The sequence below is a fragment of the Corvus moneduloides genome, chromosome 7, assembly GCF_009650955.1.
Source record: "Corvus moneduloides isolate bCorMon1 chromosome 7, bCorMon1.pri, whole genome shotgun sequence".
NCBI classification, from domain to species: domain Eukaryota; kingdom Metazoa; phylum Chordata; class Aves; order Passeriformes; family Corvidae; genus Corvus; species Corvus moneduloides.
In genome coordinates, this window is record NC_045482.1 from 22,501,916 (window position 1) to 22,527,685 (window position 25,770).

Below are 25,770 nucleotides of genomic sequence, written 5' to 3' on the forward strand. Positions count from 1 at the left end.
AAGTACTTCTTAATTATTTATAAATAAATAATAAAGCAACATATTGATAGACACTTTTGTTCTTTCAAATCAGCTGCTTTTTATTCTTCATGTTTATCTTTTATCATTATCAAGACAAATTTTGAAGCTCTGATTCAGACTATGAGTCATGGGAGAATCAGATCTCAGCACAGAGTAGAAACCCACACAAGTTTCTGCAGATTTGTATTAATAATATCTTGCGTCAGTTTGACATAAACAATTTGGGAAAAGTAAATACAAAAAGCAGCTACCACTATCTGAGCCAATTTTAATTCCACTGTTAAATATACCCCACCAAACAATATCTCCCCTATAATTTAAATAAGTAAAATAAATTTCATATTGGACTTACATGGATTTATATATCATCCATAAAGCAGCTTTCTTGATAATCTTGAGTGTTAGAAAATTTTATTGCTTTGTCTTCTGTATCTTTTCTAAACTACTTACAGTCTTTAAGGGAAACACCAGGAAAGCAGAAAATGGCATTTAGTCTCAATCTAACTTATACTTTTGGGAGAGAAGACTCATCCTTTATGTTCTTTCTTGCTCAGAAGCTCGCAAAAGCTCTAGAATTGCAACTGCCAAATAAATTTTATTGGAAAAAATGCACTCAACTTTATCTTAAGAAGTTAATGTACCTAAAATTTCTTTTAAAAACTTACACTATATCATTACTCCTGATTTCATTCTCAAGCCAGAGACATGTCTGTTTTCATGTAACTTAATTGCAATAAATACTTCCCTGTATTTTGGGGTTTTTTTTTAAAGCTAGATTGCCTGCAATTAGCGTAGCAGTACATTAAGTTTGTGAAAGTTAGCACACGCCTCATTCATGTGAGGCAGCATGGCAGGAGCAGAGAACATGCCAGCTCTAATTAAATCTAACCAAACTGTCCTCTTTCCTCCATTTAAATTTTCTTCTTTATTCAAAAATTTATTCTTAAAGCAGCAGATTCCACATAAAAAATATAAATATAATATTTACTAACTGTGCTAGACATAAGTTTCTTTTCAAGTACGTTGAGAAAAACATTTCCTAGGAGTTTCTAAACGTAACTGCTTATTATGCAATAACTTTCTTGTAAGCATTTAATTTTCGTTATTAATTTTCATAACCAATAAATGAAACATCAATACACACCTGCAATTTCTTCTATGGAGTTAGCTCTCATGTCCAAAAGAACTGTGCCATTCAGGATGCAGCTTCTCAGCTCAAACAAGCTATGAAGGGACAGTGTGGCAACGTATGGTTTGCTCCACCTCTCTCCACCATCCTCTACGTCTTCTTCAAACTTCAACCACCTATACAAACAATCAATTTTATAACTCCATTGTGCATAAGAAATGAAAAATTAATTACTTCTATGGATGCTGAAAGTACAGACAAAGATGTTGAACATGTCTTTGAATTTCACTTTATTCTTCCTTTTTAGGAAATATGAGAAACTCCCCTTGCCTACTTCTTTCCATGTAATGCTGTATTATACCATTTTTGAGGATAAGTTCTGACCACAGAGAAGAAGTGAGAAATGTATTAAGCAATCATCTTTGTACTCTACAAGAACTTTGACTAATTCTTTGGTGCACAATGATACTTCTGTGATAGAATAACAAGCGGTACAAAAAGGAAACTGGAGAGACTTCAATAAAGTAAAAGGATATACAAAACTGGCGTGAAAGGATCAAGTCTTTTGTTACCATCCAGGCAGATGAACTTGCTTGAGACTGAATTCTCTACTGATAAATAGTGCACTTAAAATGTTAAAAGAATATTAAACAGACAAACAAAAACCTGAGAAGTCACACAGGGATGTTGCTGTGTGGAGCCCTGCAACCTGCCAGCTTGGCAAGGTTTGAACAGCTGCAGTCACAGCACATGCCTGTATCGCTTGACTCAACAGCATTCAGCTATTTTATATGGACATGGCAGCAGTGAAGTCAAGCAGAGCTTCACACCTTGACAGCATTTTCACACTTATTTCCAGACAGCAGGGAAGTGTAAAGCCTTAAGACCTCTAAAGCTGAGGAATTTCCAGTTTTACCAAGCCTCACAGCCCAGCAACGCAGCAAGGACAGCTGTCCTCTTCTGTTCCTGGGCCACCTGTCTGACTCTGCTCCTACTTGTAAAATATGCAAGTGTACCCATATTTTAGATACTTTCCTCCTTTCAGTCCTTCTGCACCAAATTCTTTCCCTTTCGCTGCCATCCTGTGAGCAGCCACCACTTCACTGGCCCACTCATCATCAGCATATCGGCTCCCTTCCTGATGTATTCCATTTCTGGGAACTGTCCCTGCTGCCTTCTAATCATTCTCTCATTATCTATAGAGATAATTTGCCCCAGCTCCTTGGGTCCTTCAAAATCTTCAATCTCCTATGTCTAGCCCTCTTCTCCTCTTTCTAGCTAAACATTTTCCCTCCACTTCCTCTGTGAGGAAACTGGCCAGTTTCTCTACTTCATCTTTGCCAATGAGAACTCTCCACTTCATCAGACCTGTTCCCCACTCCCTTTGGTGCATTCTCTTTTCTCTTCCCAGCCCATCCCCTTCACCTTCACATTCGTCCAGAGAAGCAGCAAGGAGGACACAGCACACACACAAAAATTTGCTTCCACAGAGCCAAACTATGAAATTGAATTTACATATGCAAATGAGGTTTTTCAAATAAATTTTCAAACCCACACTCCTCCCCACCAAATTCAAAGTGGTACTTTTAAAAGGGTGGCCTACAAAAACTCAGGAAAGTTATCAAGAAGCATGTGAGAAGGAAAAATAGTTCTTAAATTTTTTTCATTTTGCAGTTACACTTGAACTCCCTAAGAAGAGGCTGCTCCTATCTTACTCACGACAATCTTGCTTCCAAGCTGAAAAATGTGCAATACCTATTTGTGTCCACAACATCACAAAAGTGGTGCATTTATTGTTCTGTTTAAACTATTGTCTCCCAAGACTTTGCAAAACACCTCCTTTTTTTTCTTCTCATACCTCTGTTTTTGTGCATGTTTCTAATCTCTTTAGGAGATTTATAAGATCTTCATGCTTGAGTATTCTTAATTATTTATGTTATTATGTATTATTATTGTTATTATATCTTATTATTTCTGTTATTATATCTTGCTTAGCTTATGATATCTTCTTTTATGCTGACTCAGAAAAAAGGATTAAAAATCATGCTACATATATTCTAAAAACAATGACCCAAGCATAGATTCTTACAAAATATCATCAGAAACCTCATAATGTCATTACCTTCTGTTCATGTAAGTCAGTCTTCAACATTGCTTATCTGATTATGCTGCTGCAGTCTGTCCTTGATATTACCTAATTTAAATCTACTGACCAGTTGTAAATAGATTTTAAAAGAGCAATAAAAGACAAACATAGTCTCAAAAGTTTAAGACAAGTGACTGGACAGAGGCAGGCTTATTATCAGAGCTTTTAACAGACTGCAGACACAGACAAGTCTAAATCACGAAAACAGCTTTAATTAGAGTTTATAGTGTCAGACATTAAAGTTTACATATTGATGCATAAAAAATCCATAGGAAACTATCGCTGCTGCTCAAATAATTGTACTTGTCATTGTGATCATCTGGGTTCCCATGAATTGGAATAGCATAATTCTATGGGTTGCACCCCATTTCCTGCTGTTGGGGAAACTTAGCTGTTTAAATACATTATCATACATTATTATTCAATGAGCCAACAGGCCAGGACATGGAATTAAATCATATCCAGCTGAGAGTGTTCTACATTTGGAATAAATTTCTATTTTGATTTCAATAAGCATAACATAGGTTTACTAATTTCATCAAGGGAACATCATGTTACTGTTTATCACCTTTTATCTTTTCAGATAATCCTTATTTAACATATCAAATGAGAAACAGTAGCAGAAAACATAAAACAACTCTAATCTTACACAGTCTTTCAATTCTCAGTGCTCAGTGGTTTTAAAAATCATAATACCATTTGAACAATCCTCTGAATTCATGTACAAGACTCCATGACAGAAATGGCTTTGAAATCCAAATTCAGGCATAGATCCCAGTTTGCCAATTTTCTACTCCTTCTAGTGTCTCAAATTTAAATATATTTACTTTTGCAGTTTAACCCTTAAATTGGCATGATTGACAGATAAAAGCCTTTCATAACTTCTTGGGAAACACCATCAACCCCATTTGTGTCTTGAGCTCATGTCACACGTATCCCATGTGACTGGAACATATCTGGAGCTATCTTAGTTACGGCTGATTGCATAGAAGAGCACTTTCAGTCTTACAGGTTTCTTTTACTGGTAAAGACTGGCATAGGTGTATCAATCACACAGTTTAGTTCCTCTCATAGAATGCTTGCTGGAAAAAAATATGCCAACAAGAGTTTCAGCAAGGTATGTTACTATAGGAAAACTATTCTTCAGGCAAGTGTGTGTGCATACACCTTATATATATGTCCTAGCTTCTAAAGCCGTCCTCATCACTTTCTCAGGCATCAATAGAAGAGTGTACATGCTTCATTTTAGACACAGTTACTACCTCTTCTGCACAGTATGAAGTGGGTGATTTGTACTTCATCTATTTTTTAGTGTGGAATGTCTGCAGCAGAGAGATGGAGTATGTACTCACAGCCTGCTCTACAGTCAATGGTTTTAATGTAATCTTTCAATCTGTATCAATTTCTGCATGAGCTTGTGCCTGCCTACACTGATTTGAAAACCAACCAAAGAACACAAGCATGTCAGGATCAAAGCAGAAGTGACAAACCAATGTTTCTTGTGACCTAGTTTCTTTGGAAGAAAGTTTTGATCCAGGGAAAATGCATTACACTTCCTAACTTTCCCTAATCCATCCATTTTCTAGTCACTATTAATGATTTACTTTCTAAACTATGGACATGAGTTTATTTTCCTAACTGTGCATCAAAATTTAAGCTTAAGCACTTTCCTCCTGGTTCCAAGATTCTTTCTATTTTCCTCCTTACTACATAATTTTTTCTGCTCCAAAAAGATAGTGATATTCTCCAGATATTTTTGGTTGATATTAGCAGATAAATGAGTCCCAAAAGTCTGGGTAAAACTTGCTACAAATCAGGCACAGCTTTCCAGCCATGACACATGAATTGCTTTCCCAACAGCTGCAACTTGCAGCTACACTATTGGGTGTATAAAATAAATCCAACTGTTACACTCCAGTGTGGTTCTCTACAAACTCACTGGAAATTTTGTTTCAGAATAGAAACTATACATTGTCTCCGCAGAGAATGCATGACTGTACAGCTGGGCCATACACAAACGCTATTTTAAGACTGACTATTTATTTTAAAAGGTATGTGTTTCTTCTGGCTTGAAATCAATTGATGGGGAAAAAAATTAATTAATTTTATCCCTATATCAATATAACCAAGCTATTCGTTCCATTCTGCTCTCTAACTAATTCCATGGATGGGACAGTCTAAATCTGGAATGGAAGAGTCCCAGTGCACTTTCAATCAAACTGAAAATACCAAATACAGATGTACTTCATCAGAGTCAACCCAACACTCCAGTCCAGGTGCACAAAGTGCAAAGCTTAGTGAAATGAATACATAACCACTTAGAGCTATCACTCTCATTAAATGCAATTAATCTCTACCTGGAACTACATCCAAAGCCAGACAGTAAGATTTACAAATAGTTCCAAGTGACATTTTGCACACCGATGAAAAACACATATTAAGCCTGGAGCAACAACAAATTCAGGTTGTATTTTCTCCATGCCATGCTTTTAGTCAAATCATTAATTCTGAAGCCCTGAATCAACAACAGGTATTTAAAGTGATCCAATGTATTAGTTTCTAAGCACATGATACATATTAAACACCATCCCATTTCTATTATTCTACACAAAGCCACCTTGTTCTTTGAGTATATCTTTATCTATTTCTAGAGGAGTAATGCCTCCTAATTTCTTATCATCAGCAAGTTTCATTATTACAATCCTATTTTTTCATTCAATAATAAATATTTCCTAAGCCTAATTCTTCAAAAGTTAGCTGTCACTACCTTTCACACTAATAGTATAATCTCTCAGCATGACCTGCTGCACCTCTTCAAATAGTTCCTGACCTACTAATAGAATTTTTACACTAGAATGCAGTTTAAGTAATACATTCCTACTGCTGTACCATATGAAATGCTTTACTTTAAAAAAATTTATATCCACTGTTTTTTCTTTTTCAGAAAAACGAAAGTCAATTATCTGATTAAAGAGCATTATTAACATAGTCTGACATGATATACCACTGTATTGCATGTTATCCAATTTTCCACTTAGCTCCAAGTCTGTAATTTTCCTTTCCTTCAAGCATTGTTCTAAGCCTTGTATGGCTCTGAAATTGGACTATAAGAGCTCTGTTTGTCCCAACTGTTCTATTGCCCTCTCCATTAAATACATGTTCTTTCACCTTTCTGGGATGGAAATTATTGCACCACCTTATTTGCACAGAAAAGCACTTTGAGTCTTATCTTCATTTTGAATTTGGTAATTTCCTTGCCATCTCTTCCTTTTCTAACAAGTCACTCCATGTCAAATGCAGTCCAAAATTCTGGGATCTAAACTGAGAAAGACCATTTATCTTGACCAATTCTTTCCACATAGCAGCCCCACTCTTCTTTTGTTTCCATCTTGCTGCTAAAACTAAAGAAATTTTTACTATTAGCTATTATGGCACTCTTGTATTTTCTGAGCTCCAAAAATACAGTTTTCTTGGCTGTTTGTTCCTGTCCTTTTTCAACAATCTTGTTTCTATTAAATATTTTAAACTCCATTTCACAAACAACAATTGACAAGGCTGTGCATATAGACAGATCAACCAAAAGAGTGATTTATTTCACCTAGTCCTTTTGAATTTTATCTTGATCAGAACCACTTATTAATAGAAATGTTTATAATTTTCAGAAACATAATTCTTTGATAATTCGCAAAGGGACTTTTTCTAAATTGAACTAAAGAAGTTGCTATTTCCCTGCTTAAAAATAACATAACACACAAAGTGATTTTTCCTTTTTAATTTCAATAGAAGCTGAAACCCTTCCTAGAGAGGTCCTATGTATTCTTAATCAGTATGAGAACAATGCAGATGATTACCTTGATTAGATTTTCTCTCTCTGAATATTAATAAGATTATTTAGGAACACTACTGCATTCCTTTTGCAGCACAATCCCCATATGAGAATTTTCTACACATAAAGATCTATATTTAGCATCTGTCTAAGCTGTCTATGAACAGATAATGGAAGGGAAGGTCATAGAAAATTCTTTGGCCCTCTGGGAAAGCAGAAATTTGCAATAAAATTAGAGAGAAAACGAACAGCCATATTCCTGTCAGACAGCCCACATACATAGTTGCCCACAAAACTCTTGCAGAAATTTTGCAATTTTTATTTTACTGACACCAAATATATTTTACACAGACTTTGGGGCACCATTGAGGAACACAATCAACAACTGGCAGGGAGAGAAAGAGCTAAGGTTTCAAGATGAAAAATGAAGCAAAGATTGCTGGAAAATGTACATTCTTAATGAAATTAAGTACAAATCAACTCCCATTTAAGTGCTCAAGGAAAAAAATATACAATTAAAAGAAAAGTTCTGTACCAGTACTATTTTTTTTTCCCATCAGAATGTAATCTAAAAGTCTTTCCCACTAATTCTGCAGAAATAAAATAATCCAACACTGAATACTCATTCTCAAAATAAACTGTTAATTGAGGGTTAGAATATGTAAAAGTTCTGTTGCTCCAAAAGTAATCTCATTCCTAGCTTTAATCTTTTTATAATGGTACCCTTTTCAGTTTCTTGAGGATTCAAACAAAAGAGGAAGTTTGAAAGATTCTTTAAATTATAAGATAAAATATAAACTGACCAATGATTTTTAATTCACATATATGATATATTTACTTTTTTTTTTTTCCATTGGTATTCACTCTGACCTATATTCATAAATCCAGAAAAAAATATTTGGCTCTGAGAAGCGACGAATGCTGTTGTAGTACTAACAGACTAAGGATTAAAACTATGGTTTTATTTAAGCTTTATATCCAAAATCTGTCCCTGAGCTTGCTACAGCTTTGAAATCATTCCTCAATACACCAGAAACCAATACCTACAGATAATTTTTAAGTCATGAAAACACTCACCTTGCTGTCTCCCTCCACTCTGCATCCTCTCCTTCACGCCAACAAATTTCATCAAGCTCAGTAAAGAGATCATGAGGAATGTGTTCCTCATCATCATCTTCTGTTCCAAGAATAAACTGCACCCTTTGTGATGGGGTATCTGGAGAAAAATAAAAATATCAAGTCCAAAACACCAATTTTTTTGGCCTGAGAAAACAAATTTCATGAGATTATCCAGATGTTTTCATGCATATCATTTACTGCCACACACAAAAAAAATCACAGTTCTGCTGTGACAACATTCATTTATACACAAACACATTCAGATTGAGATCTCTTCATGCACCATAGTTGTTAAGTCCACTGTTTAAGAAACTCACCCAAAGACATAACATGACATATAGAAATAGGGTCTATTGGAAGCTGGAATGGTATGTCCCAAAAAAAAGGCACACAGAGAGCAGCATAGATAAAGCTGAATAAAGCTGATAGAAGTCTTTTACTCCAGTGTTAGAAAAACTACTTTGCCACTTCATAAGTCTGCCTCTGAAGATCCATCTCAGCTCACAAAGCTGCTATACTAAATGTGAAATCTTTGCTATAGGAAAAAGACACCAAATGAAACCTGTCTAATGTGGCTCTACAGCTGCAGACTTGGCCCTTGCCCCTTTGTTAACTGTTTCTACTTGGTTAGGCTGCTTGAGATACACAACTTCTTGATCTGTCCCAGCTTTCTCATTTTATTCTTCCTGTCTCTGTCTTCCCTTCCAATACTGTTACTGATTAATTTTCTTCATAACCTTTCAGCACAGACAGCTAAATATATTTCTGGAGACATACTATTATTTTTTTCACTCAAAAAATTCCCAGAACTCACAGAGCATCTTAAAGCATATATACATTCAATGTTAATACAGCTCAAGCGCTGTATTAAAAAAACCCCTCCTATTTGGTCATTTAAATGCAAATCTCAAATGAACAAACTCTGATGAAACGTAGTCTCTCTAGCAAGACATAGTTGCTTTTTCTGCTAATGTATTTTAGATTTCTGAAAGGAACCAAAAGCCCTTTGTGAGAGCTGAGAGAGGCCAGGCTGCCAGTCAACTGAAAAACTGATTATCCAGCAGAACAGCTCAGTGATTCCTTAAACGTTGTCTAAATGAAGTTCAATTCTATAACCATATTTGTAAGACAAGCTACAGTATTCCATCTAACAGTGAAGAGCATCACTGCACAGGGTCCTCGAGCTCTTTGAATTTTGTAAAAAATGAGATGATATCACCCATTGAATGCTAATTAAAGAGCAAACACAGCTCTGATCGAAACAAATGAAATGGGCCACTGATACAGAAAATTAAATTCAGCAATAAAGGTACCTCTTCGATACTAGTACTAAACTTGCTATAGCAATGAAACACAAACAATAAATGACAGTTTCCACCTGACGTCTATTTTCTTAAACAGTGTAAAGATAGAGTACAGTCAAACCTATTTACTCCTTCACAAAGCAAGGAAATTAAACTCAAGAAGAAATACAGGAGTGGAGGAAGAGAGATATGGGCTCTCTTGCACTTGTTTCAGGGATATTGATGACTTTACAAGATGTCATAATACAGCTCAATATGTTAGGTTTCTGCAGGGTCACTTCCTTTCTGCAGCACTGAGTACTACAAAGTGCTAGAGAATGGAACTGCAGGGGGTACAGCTACAGGAACTACTTTTGGTGAATCACCGAAGAACAGCAACAAACTCCCTCACTTTACCCTTTCTTTGCTTTTCTCTTCTCTCTCACTGTTCAGTCCTCTTTCTTTTTTCTTTAAAACTGTGCTACTTTTTTTTTTTTTTAAATCTGAGACTAGAAAGTACATTCTTGTTAAGAAGTGTGCAACTTTTTAAGACTAATATCCAGAAGGACAAAATTCAGTGAGATAGGAACTTACAAAGGATTACTGCATATGACTACTAACAGAACATGGAAAACAAGCTACTTTGGTAGAGAGCTGGACTGCAGTTAGAATCTGAGAATAAGCATTGCCAGGAACATCCTGTACTCTTGATAAAATCAGCACTAGGACTGATTTACAGCAACTGCTACTGTTAAGTAATAAATGAGCAGTGTCGTACAGCAGAGCTGCAGCTTTATGACAGCTATGATCCTCATGCAAACACACGCTTTCAGCGTGGGAAGAAAAGCAGAGGATCAGAAATCTCTTGAAGTCAGGTGAGTAGTAACAAGGAATCACCTTACTGCAGTAATTTGCTCTTACTGGGTCTTCTGTGTAACAAGCTACTTGACTGACAACAGTGAACCAGAATCTTTTAGGCTGAAAAGACATCTAACATCATCGAGTCCAACCGCTAACCAAGCACTGCCAAGTCCACCACCAAACCACACCCCTAACCACCACATTTAGAGAAATGACAAAATATGCACTAAATTATCTTCTCCCTTACTAACAAAGCAGTAAAAAAAGCTGCTAGATTCTGTCTATCTTTCTTTATTGCTGTGATTTCTATTGGTATTTGAAACCTGCAAGTCATGGCTTCATTTTCAGACAACAAGCTGGAAACTGAAAAAAAAAAAAAATTATCATTTCCTTTATAGTACAGTAATTTTATTTCAAGGACAAAACCCTAAGAGACTTAACCAATAGGAAAATTATAATAAAAACAACAGATCTATTGGTCTACTTATAAAAGTGAATTAACAGGACTATTCATGAGCAATGCCAGATAAATTTGGCTCATATTCATAGGAGTAATAAATACCAAATATGTCATTAATATATTATATAGAAAATCAGTAATATGTGATTCAAAATCAGTATGGAAGAATACTTCAATTGCTGACTGTCAAACTGTGATAACCTAATCCTCAGTGCAGAAGGATAATATTTGCAAACTAGGACACAATGTTTTCTGCAGTCTAGGCAAACAGAAATTGGCTTCAATATTATTTTTGTCTATCCCTACTTCAAGTAGCACAGCCAGCATAAAAAAGAAAATTCTTCATACGATTATTGCTATTTCTAAAAAGTAATGAAAACAATCTAGATGAATCTTAAAAAAAATTAATGAGTGAGATTAACCTGTTACAGTATTATTTCTACCACTGTAGTTGTTTTATATCAGAGTTATCAGAAGCAACATGAATTTAAAGTTTCACAGTAAGGCAGCTGATGAGTCTCCCAAATAACTAGTTCATTACCAGTTCAGGAAATCCTCCACGACCAGCTAGAACTGGGTAGAAAGTCTGGTACACAACAGGAGCAGGGGTACCATCACAAGCACTCCTGCTTGGCTAATGAGCAGTCTCAGTCAAGAAAAGTGAAGCAGCTTTGTGTTTGCTGTGGCTCCACCAGCCACTCTCTTTTATCCCTGGGTTTCTTTGGGCTTGTGCTCATTTCATATGTGCAGCACTTGCATCCAAACTACCTCTGATACCTCAAATTCATTGCATGCATACAAATTCTGAGTATTTCACATTTAAAAATCTGGCTAATTCCACTGGTCTATTAAAAGGGTGAAAATTAAGACCAGGTGCTTAAGCTATTGTTGAGCACACAAATTCAAAGTGGCACTCAGTGCTGCAGAAAGGGAGTCACCCTGCAAAAACCTGACATATTGAGTTATATTATGACACCTTGTAACAGCATCAACATCCCTGAAACAAGTGCAGGATGTGGGCACAGACATACCAAAGCAGCAGATTTGAAAGCCAGAATTTCTAATAACCTAATTCCCAGAGGGAAACATGAAGAGCTGCTCCCTGGAACAGCACTGAGTGCAGGTAGTGGCAAACAGTGTCCCACATCACCATCCCACCTTGCAAAACACAAGTAGAAAAGAACCATAACTGGTATTCCCCCATTTAAAACATCCCAAGTGCAACCACAACTCTGGGTCAGGACTGCTCCCTCTTGCCTAACAGAACAGAGTAAAATCAAGACTTGGTCTGGGGTAACAAAGGAGGATCACTCTCAGTCCTTTCACATAAATTCAGCCCAGCAAACATTCTGTTCCACTACACCAGTCAGAGCAATCCACATCTCCTCCTCAGTGAGTGTGAGGGTTTCATCTGGGACAAACCACCCTGCCATCAGGCAGAACTGCACACAATCCACCAGGCGATATCACAAACAGAAATACAGCTTTCAGTACATATAAAATGTATCCAAATTCTGTCCTCTGCTCTTGATAAACTCTAGAAAGAGTGCAAAAATGTATTTCTAGTAACACTCTCTCAGCTCACTTGTCAGAACAGGTTTTTGTATTTCTCAGTCTGTCGAGCCTGCACTTAAGGGTAGAATTAGTAGGCAAATACTTTTTACTGGGGTCAGCAGATGAAGGAGTAAGAGATTACTTTTTCTACATTAGAAAACATGCTAACTGTTAAAATAAAACTTCCATTACAGAAATTCACATAAGATAGTAAGCAATATATGCAATATTTAATCCATGCCTTGTGCTCTTATACATTCACATTAAAATAATATTAAATATGCAAACCAATTTTTTTTTATTACCCACTGCACAGGACAAACTGCAGACAGGGAGTTAACAGGTGTAACACAGTTGACATCAGTAACAATGCCTTACAAACCAAGGGGAAATGGTGTGAAAAATTCACAGGATCAGAGAAAAGAAAGGCTCATTTCAGACACAAACATTCATCATCCTACTGCTTGCACTCACCACAGAAGTGGTGACTCTCCCCTAACCTCCTTCCTTTGCAGATTGGACTCTACCTTTAGCTCAGCAATCAGTAAAGGTAAGGATCATAAATTCTTTTTTATTAATTAGAAAACGTAGTAAAAGTTAAAACAAAATTTGCATTACTAAAACTCACATAAAATAGCAAACAACCATACAGGACACTTCTGAAAATCTCTTCATGGACCTTAGAAATCACATGTTGGGTTGGGAGAAAGTATTCCCTTTGTCCCTTTCTCTGGCACTTTATCCCTCCAGGTACAATCTGCTTCAGGAAACTCTCCCAGCATTTTCTTGACGTGAATTATTTCCATCAGCCCAGGGCTATGATAAATAATCATATCTTTTGGATCTGACAATATGGACAATTCCCAAGCTTTAGGTCTCTTCCTTTTGCTAGATTCTTAAAACTGACGTTATGAGACATTATTTTAATCCAGATTTGCAGCAATCTGTTCCACAGCTGCCCAGAGATTCAAATTTCCGAGTTCATCCTTCATCATACTAGCCTATAGTTAAGAGTAGGTGAATTCTCTTAACAGCCATACTCTTTACAAATAATTAAATTTACCCTGCTAATAACCCCTCAGCACTTGGGATTAGGTACCAGATATAGCCAGGTGAGTCTTTTCAATTTACTTTCTTCAAGTCCTTCTACTAACCAAGAGAAGCCCCCCCTTCCCAATTTACTTTTTTTGCCTGCATTACATTCAGGGAGTCTTTCCTGAACTGTGTGTGCAGTCCTGTGTCAGGCTCGCCTCCAGTGCTGCTCTGATTGCCTTGCCACATCCAGTATCATGAATTACACATTTAAGCCTCTTTAAAAGTAGGGATTACTAAATCCAGATTTCTTAAAAGAACAAACCAAGCCTTCCACAAGCTTCAATAGTGTCTAGTCATACAAGGGAAACATGATGCCATAATCTAACCCCAGCTCTCACAGTTCTATTCACTTTAACCCTCAACAAAACCTGTCCTTGAAGACACCCCATTCAGAGCTAAAGTCTTCCTATTCCACCATTTTAAAACAGCTACTTAAATATCTTTAACTGATCAATACCAAAGAGCTGTTTCATTGGTTACAGGCAAGCAACAGACATCAAAAAAGCCACTGAAAACTGCCACTAAAATCCACATGCACACCAAGCACATGCAAGCCCACCAGCCAAAGGAAAATTTGCACCAGGCTTTCAGTGCCACCACGACCCATGGCACGGATGGAGCCTCGTGGCCCTGCAGCTCACAGGGGCTGGTACCCATCACCCTCACAAGCAGCACCAAGGAGATGCCCCAGGCAAGAAACCACAGGGTTTTTGGGGTTTTTTTGTCAAATGAGTTTTAATTTGCATCAATTTCCTAATTTAATTCACAAAGCAGTCACAATAATTTCCCCACAAGGAAAGCTGTGGAGAAGGGGAGCTTAAGGCCGAAATGAAACTGGGGCCTTAATTACAAAAGCAGGATTTCATCTGAGAATAGTAAAACCTCCAATAAAAGAAGTATCACCTCTGCATTTTTAACTAGAGTTGATGAATTCACTAAATTTCTCCTTCTCCTCAAAAAGAAGAAACTTAAGAGACAAGATGGTGAAAATGCAGACCTTGAAATCACTTAGCTTACAATTTTTACTACCCAAAAAAGCCTCTCATTATGCAAACCATGTAATCTGCATATTGTGCAATTTACAGGCACATCATTATTGCAAAATGGAAACACCTTTTACAACCTCATCCCACCAAGAGGCAACAAACAGACAGCGAGAATCAGGTGTAGGGCAAAAAAAACCCCAAAGCTAAGTAACTGAGCTGTGCCCTCAAATGACAGGAATCTTTTTCATTCTACTCACTACATATTCTGCATAATATTTGTCTAATCTGGAGTTATCTCTGAATCTGTATACTGAGAGCACTTGGGTTGTTTTTGAAAAGTGACACTAGGAGATAGAAAAAAAAAGTTTATAAGCTGATGTCAGAATGTTCTAAAAAATCTAATCTCTATAGAAACCTTCCCAGAAAGTAGCTGATACAGCTTTCCCAGCCAGGACTTAAAGGGATTACCAGGAAGCATCCACCTGTTGTCATTACACTGACGAGAGGTGTTTTCTACCCATGTTGATACACAGAAAACAGTTTTTTACTGGACAGGAACCAGGTGGCACCTGTCCACTCTGCATGGGGCCCACACAGCCTCACAGCACAACGTGGACTGCACAGCTCCCTGGAGCAGTGACAGCAGAGCAAGATCTGCACATGATGCTACTGCCCAGATAAAGTTATAAATTATGACAAAAAAAAATAATGCTTTATCCCATGCTGGGTTAACTGAGCAGTGTGGAGCACTTCATGTCTGAATATTTCAGGTCTTTACTTGTTCCAGAATCTCTATTATTCAGTTGTTGGATCTTTTGCTTTTATTATATCTCCTTTCATACTTCACTGCTTCAAAACATTGCTAATTTATTCTCTTGTATCACAAAAATCCTTATGTACTTTTCTGACTTACTTCAAAGCACTGTTTTCTATCAGTTGGTCTCACAGTGCTTATTTTCTCCGTCTTTTCTTCTTGCACCTGCTCATCAAAATGTTTTTTTCTTTCCCCTCCTCGCTCCCAGTTCCCAAGCATACAGGCTTCTACTATTTGGCAGAAATGCATTAAAAGGCGTCTACAGAGAGATGGAGTTAAGCATTTCTGCTTGCTCAATTAAATCAGAATAATTCATAAATTAAGTGACTAGTTTGGATCTACTCTCCCAGGTAATACAGTCCCTCATACTGAGTTATGCATCAAGAAAAGGAAGTGCATCTGTCTTCCTTCGAGTTTCCTTCAGCTCTGGTTACTGTTAGAAACTTGTAGTCATGAGGAAGAAGATCTAAAGAGCTTATTGAGGTTTAGTAGATTCAAATTTAGTGTGGGAAGTATCTGTTGCTCCCTCTGTGCAAACAAAACACAGAAAAACTATGCTTACATTCTCTCTAAAGGCAAGGCTTCTCCCCAAGCAGCACAACAAGCTGCCTGAAACTCCTGTAAGGAAAAGCCATAGTAAAAGAAGGATGTGGATATAGACTAATATAAATCTCTGTATTATTTTTTCTGCCTGCTCTGTATGTGCTCAACCTCACCATCACTGTAGCATTTTAAGATTTGCCTTCATTATGCAAATCCCTTTCAATCTTGTCTATAGAATGCCACATTTCTGCCTGGATGGACAGATCTCAAAGCTCATAATCTGGTTCACTGGCCATACTTCCAGGAGTCAGATAGACAAAGGGAAAAACCCTCAAAATTTACTATTCAGATAATTATTTAGGGTGAAAGATTGGATATTTCCAGATTTGTGGTTCTATCTTTGGATTCTTTGAATTGTTATCAACCAAGCACTTTGAAGAATATCTTTAGCATTCTGAATCCAGAAAAGATTTCCATATTTCTGGCCTGTAACTTGTCTGTCAAGTGATACCGCTTACACACACCCTTTAATTGGTTGGTAGTTATATTACCTTTAAAAGTGAAAATGTGACTTTAAAAACTGCAGACCTGTACTCATTTCTTGAGGTACACCAGAGGACGAGTGCAGTGAACATCAATTACAAATGCACTTCAAACCTATCTCTTTTTTTCATATTCCTGCTATTTCACCCTCAGAGATCCTTTGAACATAGGCTGATTTACCCAGCACAGAATTGTGTCGAACACTGCATTTTACTGTACGCAAAAACGTCAAAGACTATTAAGGACAGATTCAGCCAGTTAATTCCTTTTTTTTTTTTTCTTTACTTTTGACATTAAGAAGGACACAAGTCTAGGTCTCCAGAAGTTGAAAGAACAGAGCTAAGCTCTCAGCCAAAATGTGTCACATACTGGCACTTAAATAAAACCAGATGACTCAACAGAAGACAGTGTTTCATGGTTCAAGATATCTCACTTCTTGGCTAATGTAACTTTCAATTGTTTCTTTTTAATCTGACTTTATATGTATATATGCATATTCTTTTTGAAAACTGTTTTAATAATTTATGAACTTTGTTTTTTTTCCAAGAAACTGGTTTCAATATAGTATTGGGTCTTTGTACGTTCGAAATCAATTCCAGACAGAACCACTACAGCCAATTTTTTCTTCACTGTTCAGTCTTCAAAGCATAACTTGTATCTGCTAAGTTTGAAAAAGTCTTGACTTTGTTTTACTCTCAGTATAATAAACCATTGTGCAAGAGTTGAGAATTTCAAGCTCTAACCATCAGCACTTACAATATACTTGCTCAAAAGCTTTCCACACACATAATACAAGCTTCTGATTAAAAGGAAGTCTTATAATTACTATTTTGTAACCTGAAATTACACTGACACATTTCTCTAATGATTTAAAAACACAAATTGTTTGCTATGCATGCTTCCATTATATTTTAAACACTTAATGCCTTGGACATTTCATCACATATACTTTTTATTTTTGAACAGCACATAATTTTCTCATGTTTTGAGACAAAGTTTGAGTAATTTATTAATGACAACCTTTTTCTCTTCTCTGTAATGTTTTCTAATGTAAAATTTTAGGAGTTTCATATCAGGTTTGTTTACTGAAAGGTGTTTTTTCCTGCTTGCTCTCAATTCCTCAGTTAGCAGATTCATGTTACAATGGCACATTTACAGTGTCATGTTAGGAAAAAGGTAAACACAACCTAGACCATGGTTTGAATCTGATAAAACACTGCAGCTTCAGTAACATCAACATTATTACAAAACTAATGGTAAAGGACCACAGCTCTTCTATGTTACATTTTCGGGGCAAATACTCCAGAGCCTTCCCTGAGGGCATCTGGTGCCATAAGGCACTTCCCCCCCTCAGTGGTGGAGCAGCCTGTCTTTGTGAGAACACAGCCTCTCACAGTGCTCCTTCAGTGCTAGAAACTACTGAGCTTTCTCATTGACTGCCACTGGCTGCTACCCTTCAGTGGATTTGTTCAAAGGAATGAATCAGCAGCAGAGGTTCTGGTGGATTCTCCAAAATCCAGTTGCTAATCATGTCTGAGCAATAACAGGACAGATCATGCTAATGTTTATTATTAAAAGACCTATCCAAAAATAAAATTTGTCTTACCAAAAGGAGGAGATTCTCTCCCATCTTCCAATCCTGAATCTCGCTCTCTGTCTCTCTTTCTGTGTTTATGCCCGCGGTGCCGATGGCGTCGGTGACTCTTTCTTCCACCCAATGGCACGTGAACCCCAATGAACAACGTTCGATGGCCTACAGGTAAAAAAGGTACCTTTCAGAAAGGAGCTATGGCAACAGAACAACAATATTAACAACCTTAATAGCACAAATGGTGTAATTATTATTATAATTTTGAATTTATATCATATTTATTATTCTAATGTTAATAGTCATAACAGTATTGATAATGATGATTAAGCATCACAGATACACAACCCCTTAATACAGGAAGAAATCCCAGTACTGAAGTCCTTACAATGCAGTGCCAGATTTATGGTTTTTTCTTCAAATTTGCATCTTTGTATGTGAATTTTCATTAAAGCCAGACAGGTGTTCTGTTAAATGTCTTCCAAAACACTAACATGAAGAGACACATGGATCTCTTTGGATTGAACATTTGGTGAAGTTGCTGTTTGCTTTGTGTGTATAAGAACTTTACCAAACTCATTCCTATTTATGAGCCAAACCCTGACAGAATTCTTGTGGGAAATTCACTGAATAGAAAACGAAGGGGGGAAAAAAAGATTGAAAAAAACAATAAAACACTATGTAAGCAAGAGAACAAATTCCCTATAAAACTTTACGTGCTCACATCCAAATACATTGCTGGTAGCTTAGGATGCTTTCATTTCTTCTGTTTTATTTTTTTAAATACATAAGAAGGTACATATTGCATGCCTGCTGCCTTCAAGACTGAGGAATTTTATGTTGCTAATCAAGCCCAAAATATTTAGCTCTCTTAGCTATGTGGGCTAACAGGATCAGAGCACAGTAAAGCATTTAGAAGGGGGAGAGCACAGCAGAGCTGTGAAGAAAGAACCACTAACCAGAACAAATGGGAAAGGAATCATGACTCACTACAGGCAGGTCTCCTATGTTTACTCAGCAGAAAGACATAGTCCAGATTACTCATCTCAAATAACATTATTTTCTCCTTGAAATGAACATAACACAGCTCATGGATAATTGCTGCTTTGCTGTAATCATTCAGCAGTGTCAATCATCTGAAAAAGGTCAAGAACATTAAGCTAAGGTAGCACAAGGTGTGTAATCCCATGGAGACTCCAGAGGAGGCAGAAAACCCAGCAAGGCAGCATGTGTCACAAAACATCAAAGAAATTCATGGCTGACAGGAATTCTCTGCAGAGACAGAGCTAAAAAAGCTGGAGAAAAGACTCTGGACACCACACTAGTTACTTCCTTAACTGTGATCAGTGTAGAGGAGACTACGAAGCAGAGGCATCAATTTTTGAGAGACTAGTCTTGTAGAGTTAGGAGATTTTCCTAAAACAATGCCCATGAGTTGAAAAATATTTTTTTATTAAATAACTCTTTCTTCTTGCTTATTACATTTAACCCAAGAAATGGTTTAAAGAGAACTGCTGCCTTTTGTGTATTTCAAATGCACTGCAGTCAGAAGTGCATGACACAAGGAAAAATGCATTAAATAAAAAGAACTCATTAAAAAGATACTGAAGGACATGGGTAATGTAGTACTTTATATTTCCTTGTTCCCCTCCTTGGATAGAAGAAAAAGCAAAACAACACTTTGAAAGGAATGGATTTACCCTTCCTAAGAATTTAGTAATTTCCAGAGGTGCAAATGGATTGCTTTTTTAATTTAGTAATTTAGTACATTTCTGCTGCTTTGTGACAGAAGTGGGCATGCTTATCCTAATTTTCTCCCACGTGAATGATCAGATTGTACCTGCATCAGGAAATGTTGATTGAGACTCACATTTCAATTAATTTCCAGGGCTGAAACCAGGACTTGAGTCCAGACTGTACTTTATTCAGTACACTGGGAAACAGTGCCAGAACATTCGTGCGTGTGTGTGTGTGTGCCTGAATGCCACAGCAATTTTCCTTATACAGACACAATCAGTTCACATTGAAAAGAAACAGGAATGTGGAAACTGAAATAGATAACCAGAAAAAAGCAAAGTGGATTTTACTCTTTCCGTGTGAATCTACCGAGACCAGCAGAGTCCCACCTAGGCATAATTTCAATAAACCCACGGAGAAATGTAGGTGCTTACAAGGTTCAGACAAATAAGAGGAAAAGAAACTGACAGGGGAAAAGCAATAGTTTTCTACAGAAAAATCATAGAGCAAAATACAAAAAATCTGAGAAGTAGCGCTGGTTTATTAAAAGATCACAACTGTGGAGCAAAAAGAAGACCATCTGGGAACAAAAGAGTAATGAATTCTAAATTGCTGACAAAGTGACAATGAACGATAGAAGCAGCAAAAAAAGAAAGAGGAAATACAAAAGAAATCCAATTACTCTTTGTTTTATTTCAAGTAACCTTTCCATGGTAGGTATTATGAACTAGAGCCCAGAATGTACGTAATGTACGTTTTTCTGTACAAATTGTCCAAGGCATTATTAAACAAGAGTTTACAGCGAGCTCTCTAAATTTGAAAAGATCAGAAGGTCAAACATGGACAGAGCAGGGCAGACCTCAGAAAAAACTGACTAAAATTTCTAAAAAGAAAGAGCATCTATAATTGAGTGAAGTCAGGAACAACCAGGATAGCCACTATCCAGGATATCCTTATAAATAGTAACTGATTGCATATGGGCATTTCTTTCATTTATCTTTAAGAATATTTTTGTGTGTTTTAGTATTTACTTCATCAGGATGCCAACTAAAAATGCCTGACTATTGCTCAAATATTGCTCAAATATTGTAAAATAATTCTGCTCTGCCATACATTTTCACAGCACCTAGCTCAATTAGATCATAATTTCTCATCCTTTTGGAAAGACTACAAAGACACTAAAGTATGGGAAATAGTAACAACTGTAAGTCATAGCAGGCTACAAACCACTGACATCAGGTACAACCTAATGACCATTCTCACACAGAATTGACACATGGTTTAAGAGGTGAATGTAACAGCTTGCTCTCCCTACCAAATGGGTGTGTTTTCTGTGTTAAAATTGTTTGTGGAAGAATGGGAGGTACTGGGGCAAAAAAATCTGTACTCTTAGCATTCCATTAAATAGATCTTAATTCCACTAAATTACAGGAAACATTTACAAATCCTTTCTCTCCATCTCCATTTTCCCTTGAAATGTCACATCACTCAAATAATTGTAATGGGATTTCCAGAAGTACATAAGTTAAGTCATCAAGCACCATCAATTATAATGGGTTATGTGTTTTCAGAGCTTTAGAAATCCCACTACATTTCTTTTTCCTTCCACTTACTTAATGCATAAGATAGGTAGCTAGGATAAGCTTCTGGTTTTAAAGACCCAGAATTCCAGGTTCTGAAAACCATTTCTAGATGTTACTTCTGTCATTTTCAAGGGATATGCAGAAAATGCTTGCTATTCTGAGCCTGGTTTTTTAGATGATTAATTTTCTACTGGGTTCTTAAAATAAATTTAAATGTAAGGAATAATTTCTCCTTTGAAAAACAGCAACCCCAAATGCCACTTCTACTTAGATTTTATTCTGATAAATGTCTCTGCAAGACATATCCATATTAATAATGTATATTTCATATCCCTCTTTTCTAGGGCAATGAAATCATACCTCCACAAACTGAAGACATTTAGAGCACAATACATATTTTCTTCAAAAATTTAGGGGAGATCCTGATTTTTACACATGGCTATATGCACTTTCATCTGCCTCAAAAATAATTATAATTAACAGGATCCCTTTTAAATATTTTATATCATTTGGATTTAATGTAATCCTGTAAAAAATTAAAAGAATGCTTTATAACATGGGTTATTATTTCTTCAGTCCTTAGAATACTTTAACTCAAGGAGTGTTTTAATGCTTTGATGGTAAACCACAAGCTCTTATGCTATAAATGCATACATTTGAACTACCTTTATATTCTGGGTTTTGTTTGATGCCTTAAGAGGCCTCCTAGAAACAGAGACTAGACAGGAGTAAGGCAATAAAAGGGATTTATTTGAAAGGCCTTCAAAGGTACTCCCTGGGGAGCCAGAGGCTATTGCAAGATGGACCCCAAGATGGACCCCAGGTCACGAGTTCTTCACACTTTTATAGGTTTGGTTCATTTGCATAGCAGGGTTAATTCTCCAATTAAAGCTTCAGTTTAATGATGTAATTCCCCTCAGCTTACCCCCTCTTAGAGGCTCTTTAGTTCATACTTTTGGGCCTAGGACAGTCTAGATGTCCTTGAAGAGCAGGCCTGGAGAGGCTTTGTTATGTCTAACCAGCACAAGAGAGCAGAAATTAACAGGCTACAAGAAACTTCAGAGCCACACACTAAGCAGTACAGAATCTGAAAAATATAGAAGTTAAAACCTAAGGCATCATGTTCCCAAGCTATGTGCAATTTGATTCAAAATACAGACTTTTTTTAATAAACAATCTTTATACAATTTACCAGTGAATGTGTAGCATTGTATAAAGGTCACTGCAGAGCAGACTGATTGAGTGCATTGCATTTCTTTAATAAGCTTTCACATTGTAAATAACCTTTGTGTATTGCTGTATTTTCTCAGAGGGTCTGTTTTTAAAAATTATTTGCTCCTGAATGCTAATACTGAAAATACTAATGCATGTGGTCATGTTTCACTTTCCTGGCAGCCCATCTGGAATAAATCAACATTTTAGTCCAGAGTGTGTTTTTGCAAGAACAGAATCATAGTCTTTCTACAATAAAACACTACTGATGCTACTGTAAGGTTAATAGAAAAGGCTCAGAAGACCAGATGAATCCTATGGCTCACTGACACCTAAGCCAATTCTGCCTTTTAAAATTGTAACATAAACACAGCACAAACTATGGAGAGGAGCAAACCTCTCTCAGGTCTCCATGTTACACCAGGAATGTGGAACTCAACATGGCTGGTAGTGAACCAGCCAACATGGTGGCAATTGTACAAAAAAATGACTGTCCTGGATCTGAACATCCATGAGCACCAGATGCTCAGGGTACATGTGCCTGTGCTGCCTTCCACCTGGGATTATCAGAATCTGCCTGAGGCACCTGCTGACACCAAGGCTTTCAGATCCCTGCTCACAGGTATGGAGGGAAGGGGCAGATAAGGGAACAGATGGGTCTTGAAACACCTCCAGAAAGAGCAAAGGCAGGCTTCTGTGACCTACTGAGGAAGCACACTTCAAAGGCAAGATGCCTTGAGAGAGGATACTTTGCCAGTGGTTCAAGCCAAGTCTCAGATGACTGCTGACCTCAGCAGGACCAGAGGGGTTTCTCCGTCCTCTGGAAAACACTCAGTGCCTTGAAGCCTCTTTTATGCATTGACAGCTAGAGTTGAACCAAATGCAATTTTTCATTCTCTCAAAAATGGACAGTGAGGTAGAGACAGAATACATCAGTCCACGTAGGGTTAAAAAATTTGCCTTTTTCCTTATAGGAAAAAAAGTGATTATGGTGAATTGTGTAGGAGTAGAGAGTACATGACTCATGATTCGTTACTGTAGTGCAGCAGGGAGGCAGAGGTGAAGAAAAAGCAGAAAGGACAAAAGCAATCCTTCCTAAATTAACCATTTACATTGCTGTTTGTGGTTATGGTTTGTCCAAAATGCATTTTTCACCTTTTTGCCATGCTATAATTTGTAGGAACTGACAAGAAAACCTTCAAAAATTGTTTTAGATGATACATGTAATTTATATTCTAGGGTAGATTACAACATAAATTATAGAGAAAAAAATTAAAACAATATCCCTGGCCCAAGATAACATTAAGGACACGTTGAATATGGAGGATAAGAGCATCTCACTGAAGTCATTAAAGTTAAGGACCTTTTAAAGAACCTCAATCACTCACTGCCATCCCAAAAAAATCTTGTCTTTTAAAAAAATATTTTTCCAGGTTGTGGGTGGGCTAAAAATTCTTTTTAACCAGCGCTTATGTTCCAAATTTCCTACATTCCTCCAGAGGAGTCCAGAGGTGTTGTATGTATGGCTCAATCACGAGATCAGGACCTTGCCTGCCAGACAAAAGAAAAAAAGCCAGCAGACACAGAATGTAAAAGGACCTGGCTCAGATACACAACCTCTTTCCACTGATGGAGAGAGAAGCTGTGGTTATTGGAGGGAAGAATTTGGCCTATATTTCTAAACTAGCAACGAGCCAAAAAAAAAAAAAAAAGCAACCTCAGTACTACTACAACTGTGTGTTAAAAAAGGAATGTTTCTGTCTTCTGATGCTGCAATTTAGCAGCTTTCACCAATAATGGCAAATTGGTTTGTGTCAGTTGCATCTGGGATTTCACAAAGTGAAATATTTGAAAATATTACTCCCTACAAATACTGAAAAGGTTTCCTGTCTGTGAAGCTCAGAGCAAATTCAAACCAAATTCACAACCAAACTTTATGATCAGCTAAGGACTGTGGTGTTCAACCAACACTGTGGCTCTTGTTTGCTTCCATTATTTCATTATTCATCATTTCAAAGAGATTTTGTGAACATAACCTTCAAAGTTATTCATGAATCTTCAAGGTGAACCACCCTCCCACAAACACAGAAACTCCTGAGAAGGGACAAGAGAACCCATCCAAAGGGATCAAACCAGGTGACTGCCAAGACAAAAGGAAAAAAGTGAGATCTCAAGGAATATTGAATTACATAGGAAAAAGAAAACAAAAACCAGATGAGAGGCAGTACAGAAACATGTGACTTAGAAATCACAAATGGAACAAGCTCCAGTATGTAATAGCTGGTAGGCAACAAAATGAAAGAGCAACCTTTCAGGTAGAGACTAAACCAAATCATTCCCTGACTCTGCTTCCACAGCTTTTATTATGCCCATCTAAGTGCAGCAAACATCGCTGCAAGGAGCACGAGTGAGGTCAAAGTGAACATCAGGGTGAGCAGGGTACCCAAGGGAAGCACAGGCAAGGCAGCTTGGAGCAGGGGATCTGTACTGACATGGTAACAAATTATTTGCAGTAGGCTGTAGCATCCTGGAAGCCAAAGGGAAGGGAAATCTTGATTGATGTTCCTGTCTGACCAAGCAGAGCTGGTATCTGACTTGCTTCTACATTGAGACATGGGTGAATCAAGGCCATGTTAACATACTTTATATTCTCTCACTCCTATGAGCTGCTAGGTCCTATTAATTTTCAGGTAAAAAATGTCAGCGGCAGAGGGGTGTACTGTGATGTTATTTCTACCAGAAGGTCCAGTCTCTGAGAATAAAAGGCTACTTAGAAAACTATAGCCACTCAAACTTCTACTACATAATAATATATGGAGATTAGCATTTAATCACAATGAGGTTTTTAATATATTAACCCTAACAGTATATAATCAAAATTTCATGAAAATTATTTTTAAATTATTGTCACAAACTAGAACAAATCTAAAAAGAAAAAAAAATAACAGAAGTAACTATTTTTAAAAGAGAATAATTAAATACTCTGGAATCTCACCTTTTCTGTTCAGCAGGACATCTACTATAAAAATTAATCTTCATGCAGGTTTTTAATTACAAAATATCTCTACAAAATTTAAAATTAATTTTTGGTTTATTAAGTTTAAAGCCTCAGCTTCTGCATCATTCTGTGTTGTGCTAGTGACATTTATATTGTAATTAAGCTTGAAGGTTTTTTGTGACTTTCAGTAAGCAATCCAAGTAATCTGAATTTTGTCAAAAGTGTCAGAATGCATATTCTGATATACAGTGATGCATATACTGGATACAGTG

General features: G+C 36.9%; 1 protein-coding gene across 11 annotated transcripts in view; it reads right to left on the minus strand.

The window, feature by feature from the left end:
• The window catches only part of SLC4A10 (solute carrier family 4 member 10), a 154,143-nt gene that overhangs the window by 65,985 nt on the left and 62,388 nt on the right, over nt 1–25,770 (minus strand). For all 11 annotated transcript variants that reach the window (XR_004241149.1, XR_004241147.1, XR_004241148.1 and 8 more), the window contains exons 3-5: nt 17,987–18,133; nt 8,200–8,338; nt 1,166–1,326 (exon numbers count right to left, since the gene is read on the minus strand). Coding sequence is in view for 8 of the 11 variants with exons in the window: in XM_032114046.1 (XP_031969937.1) it covers nt 1,166–1,326; nt 8,200–8,338; nt 17,987–18,133 (447 nt within the window). In the remaining 3 variants the exon portion in view is untranslated. The remainder of the gene's footprint in view (nt 1–1,165; nt 1,327–8,199; nt 8,339–17,986; nt 18,134–25,770) is intronic.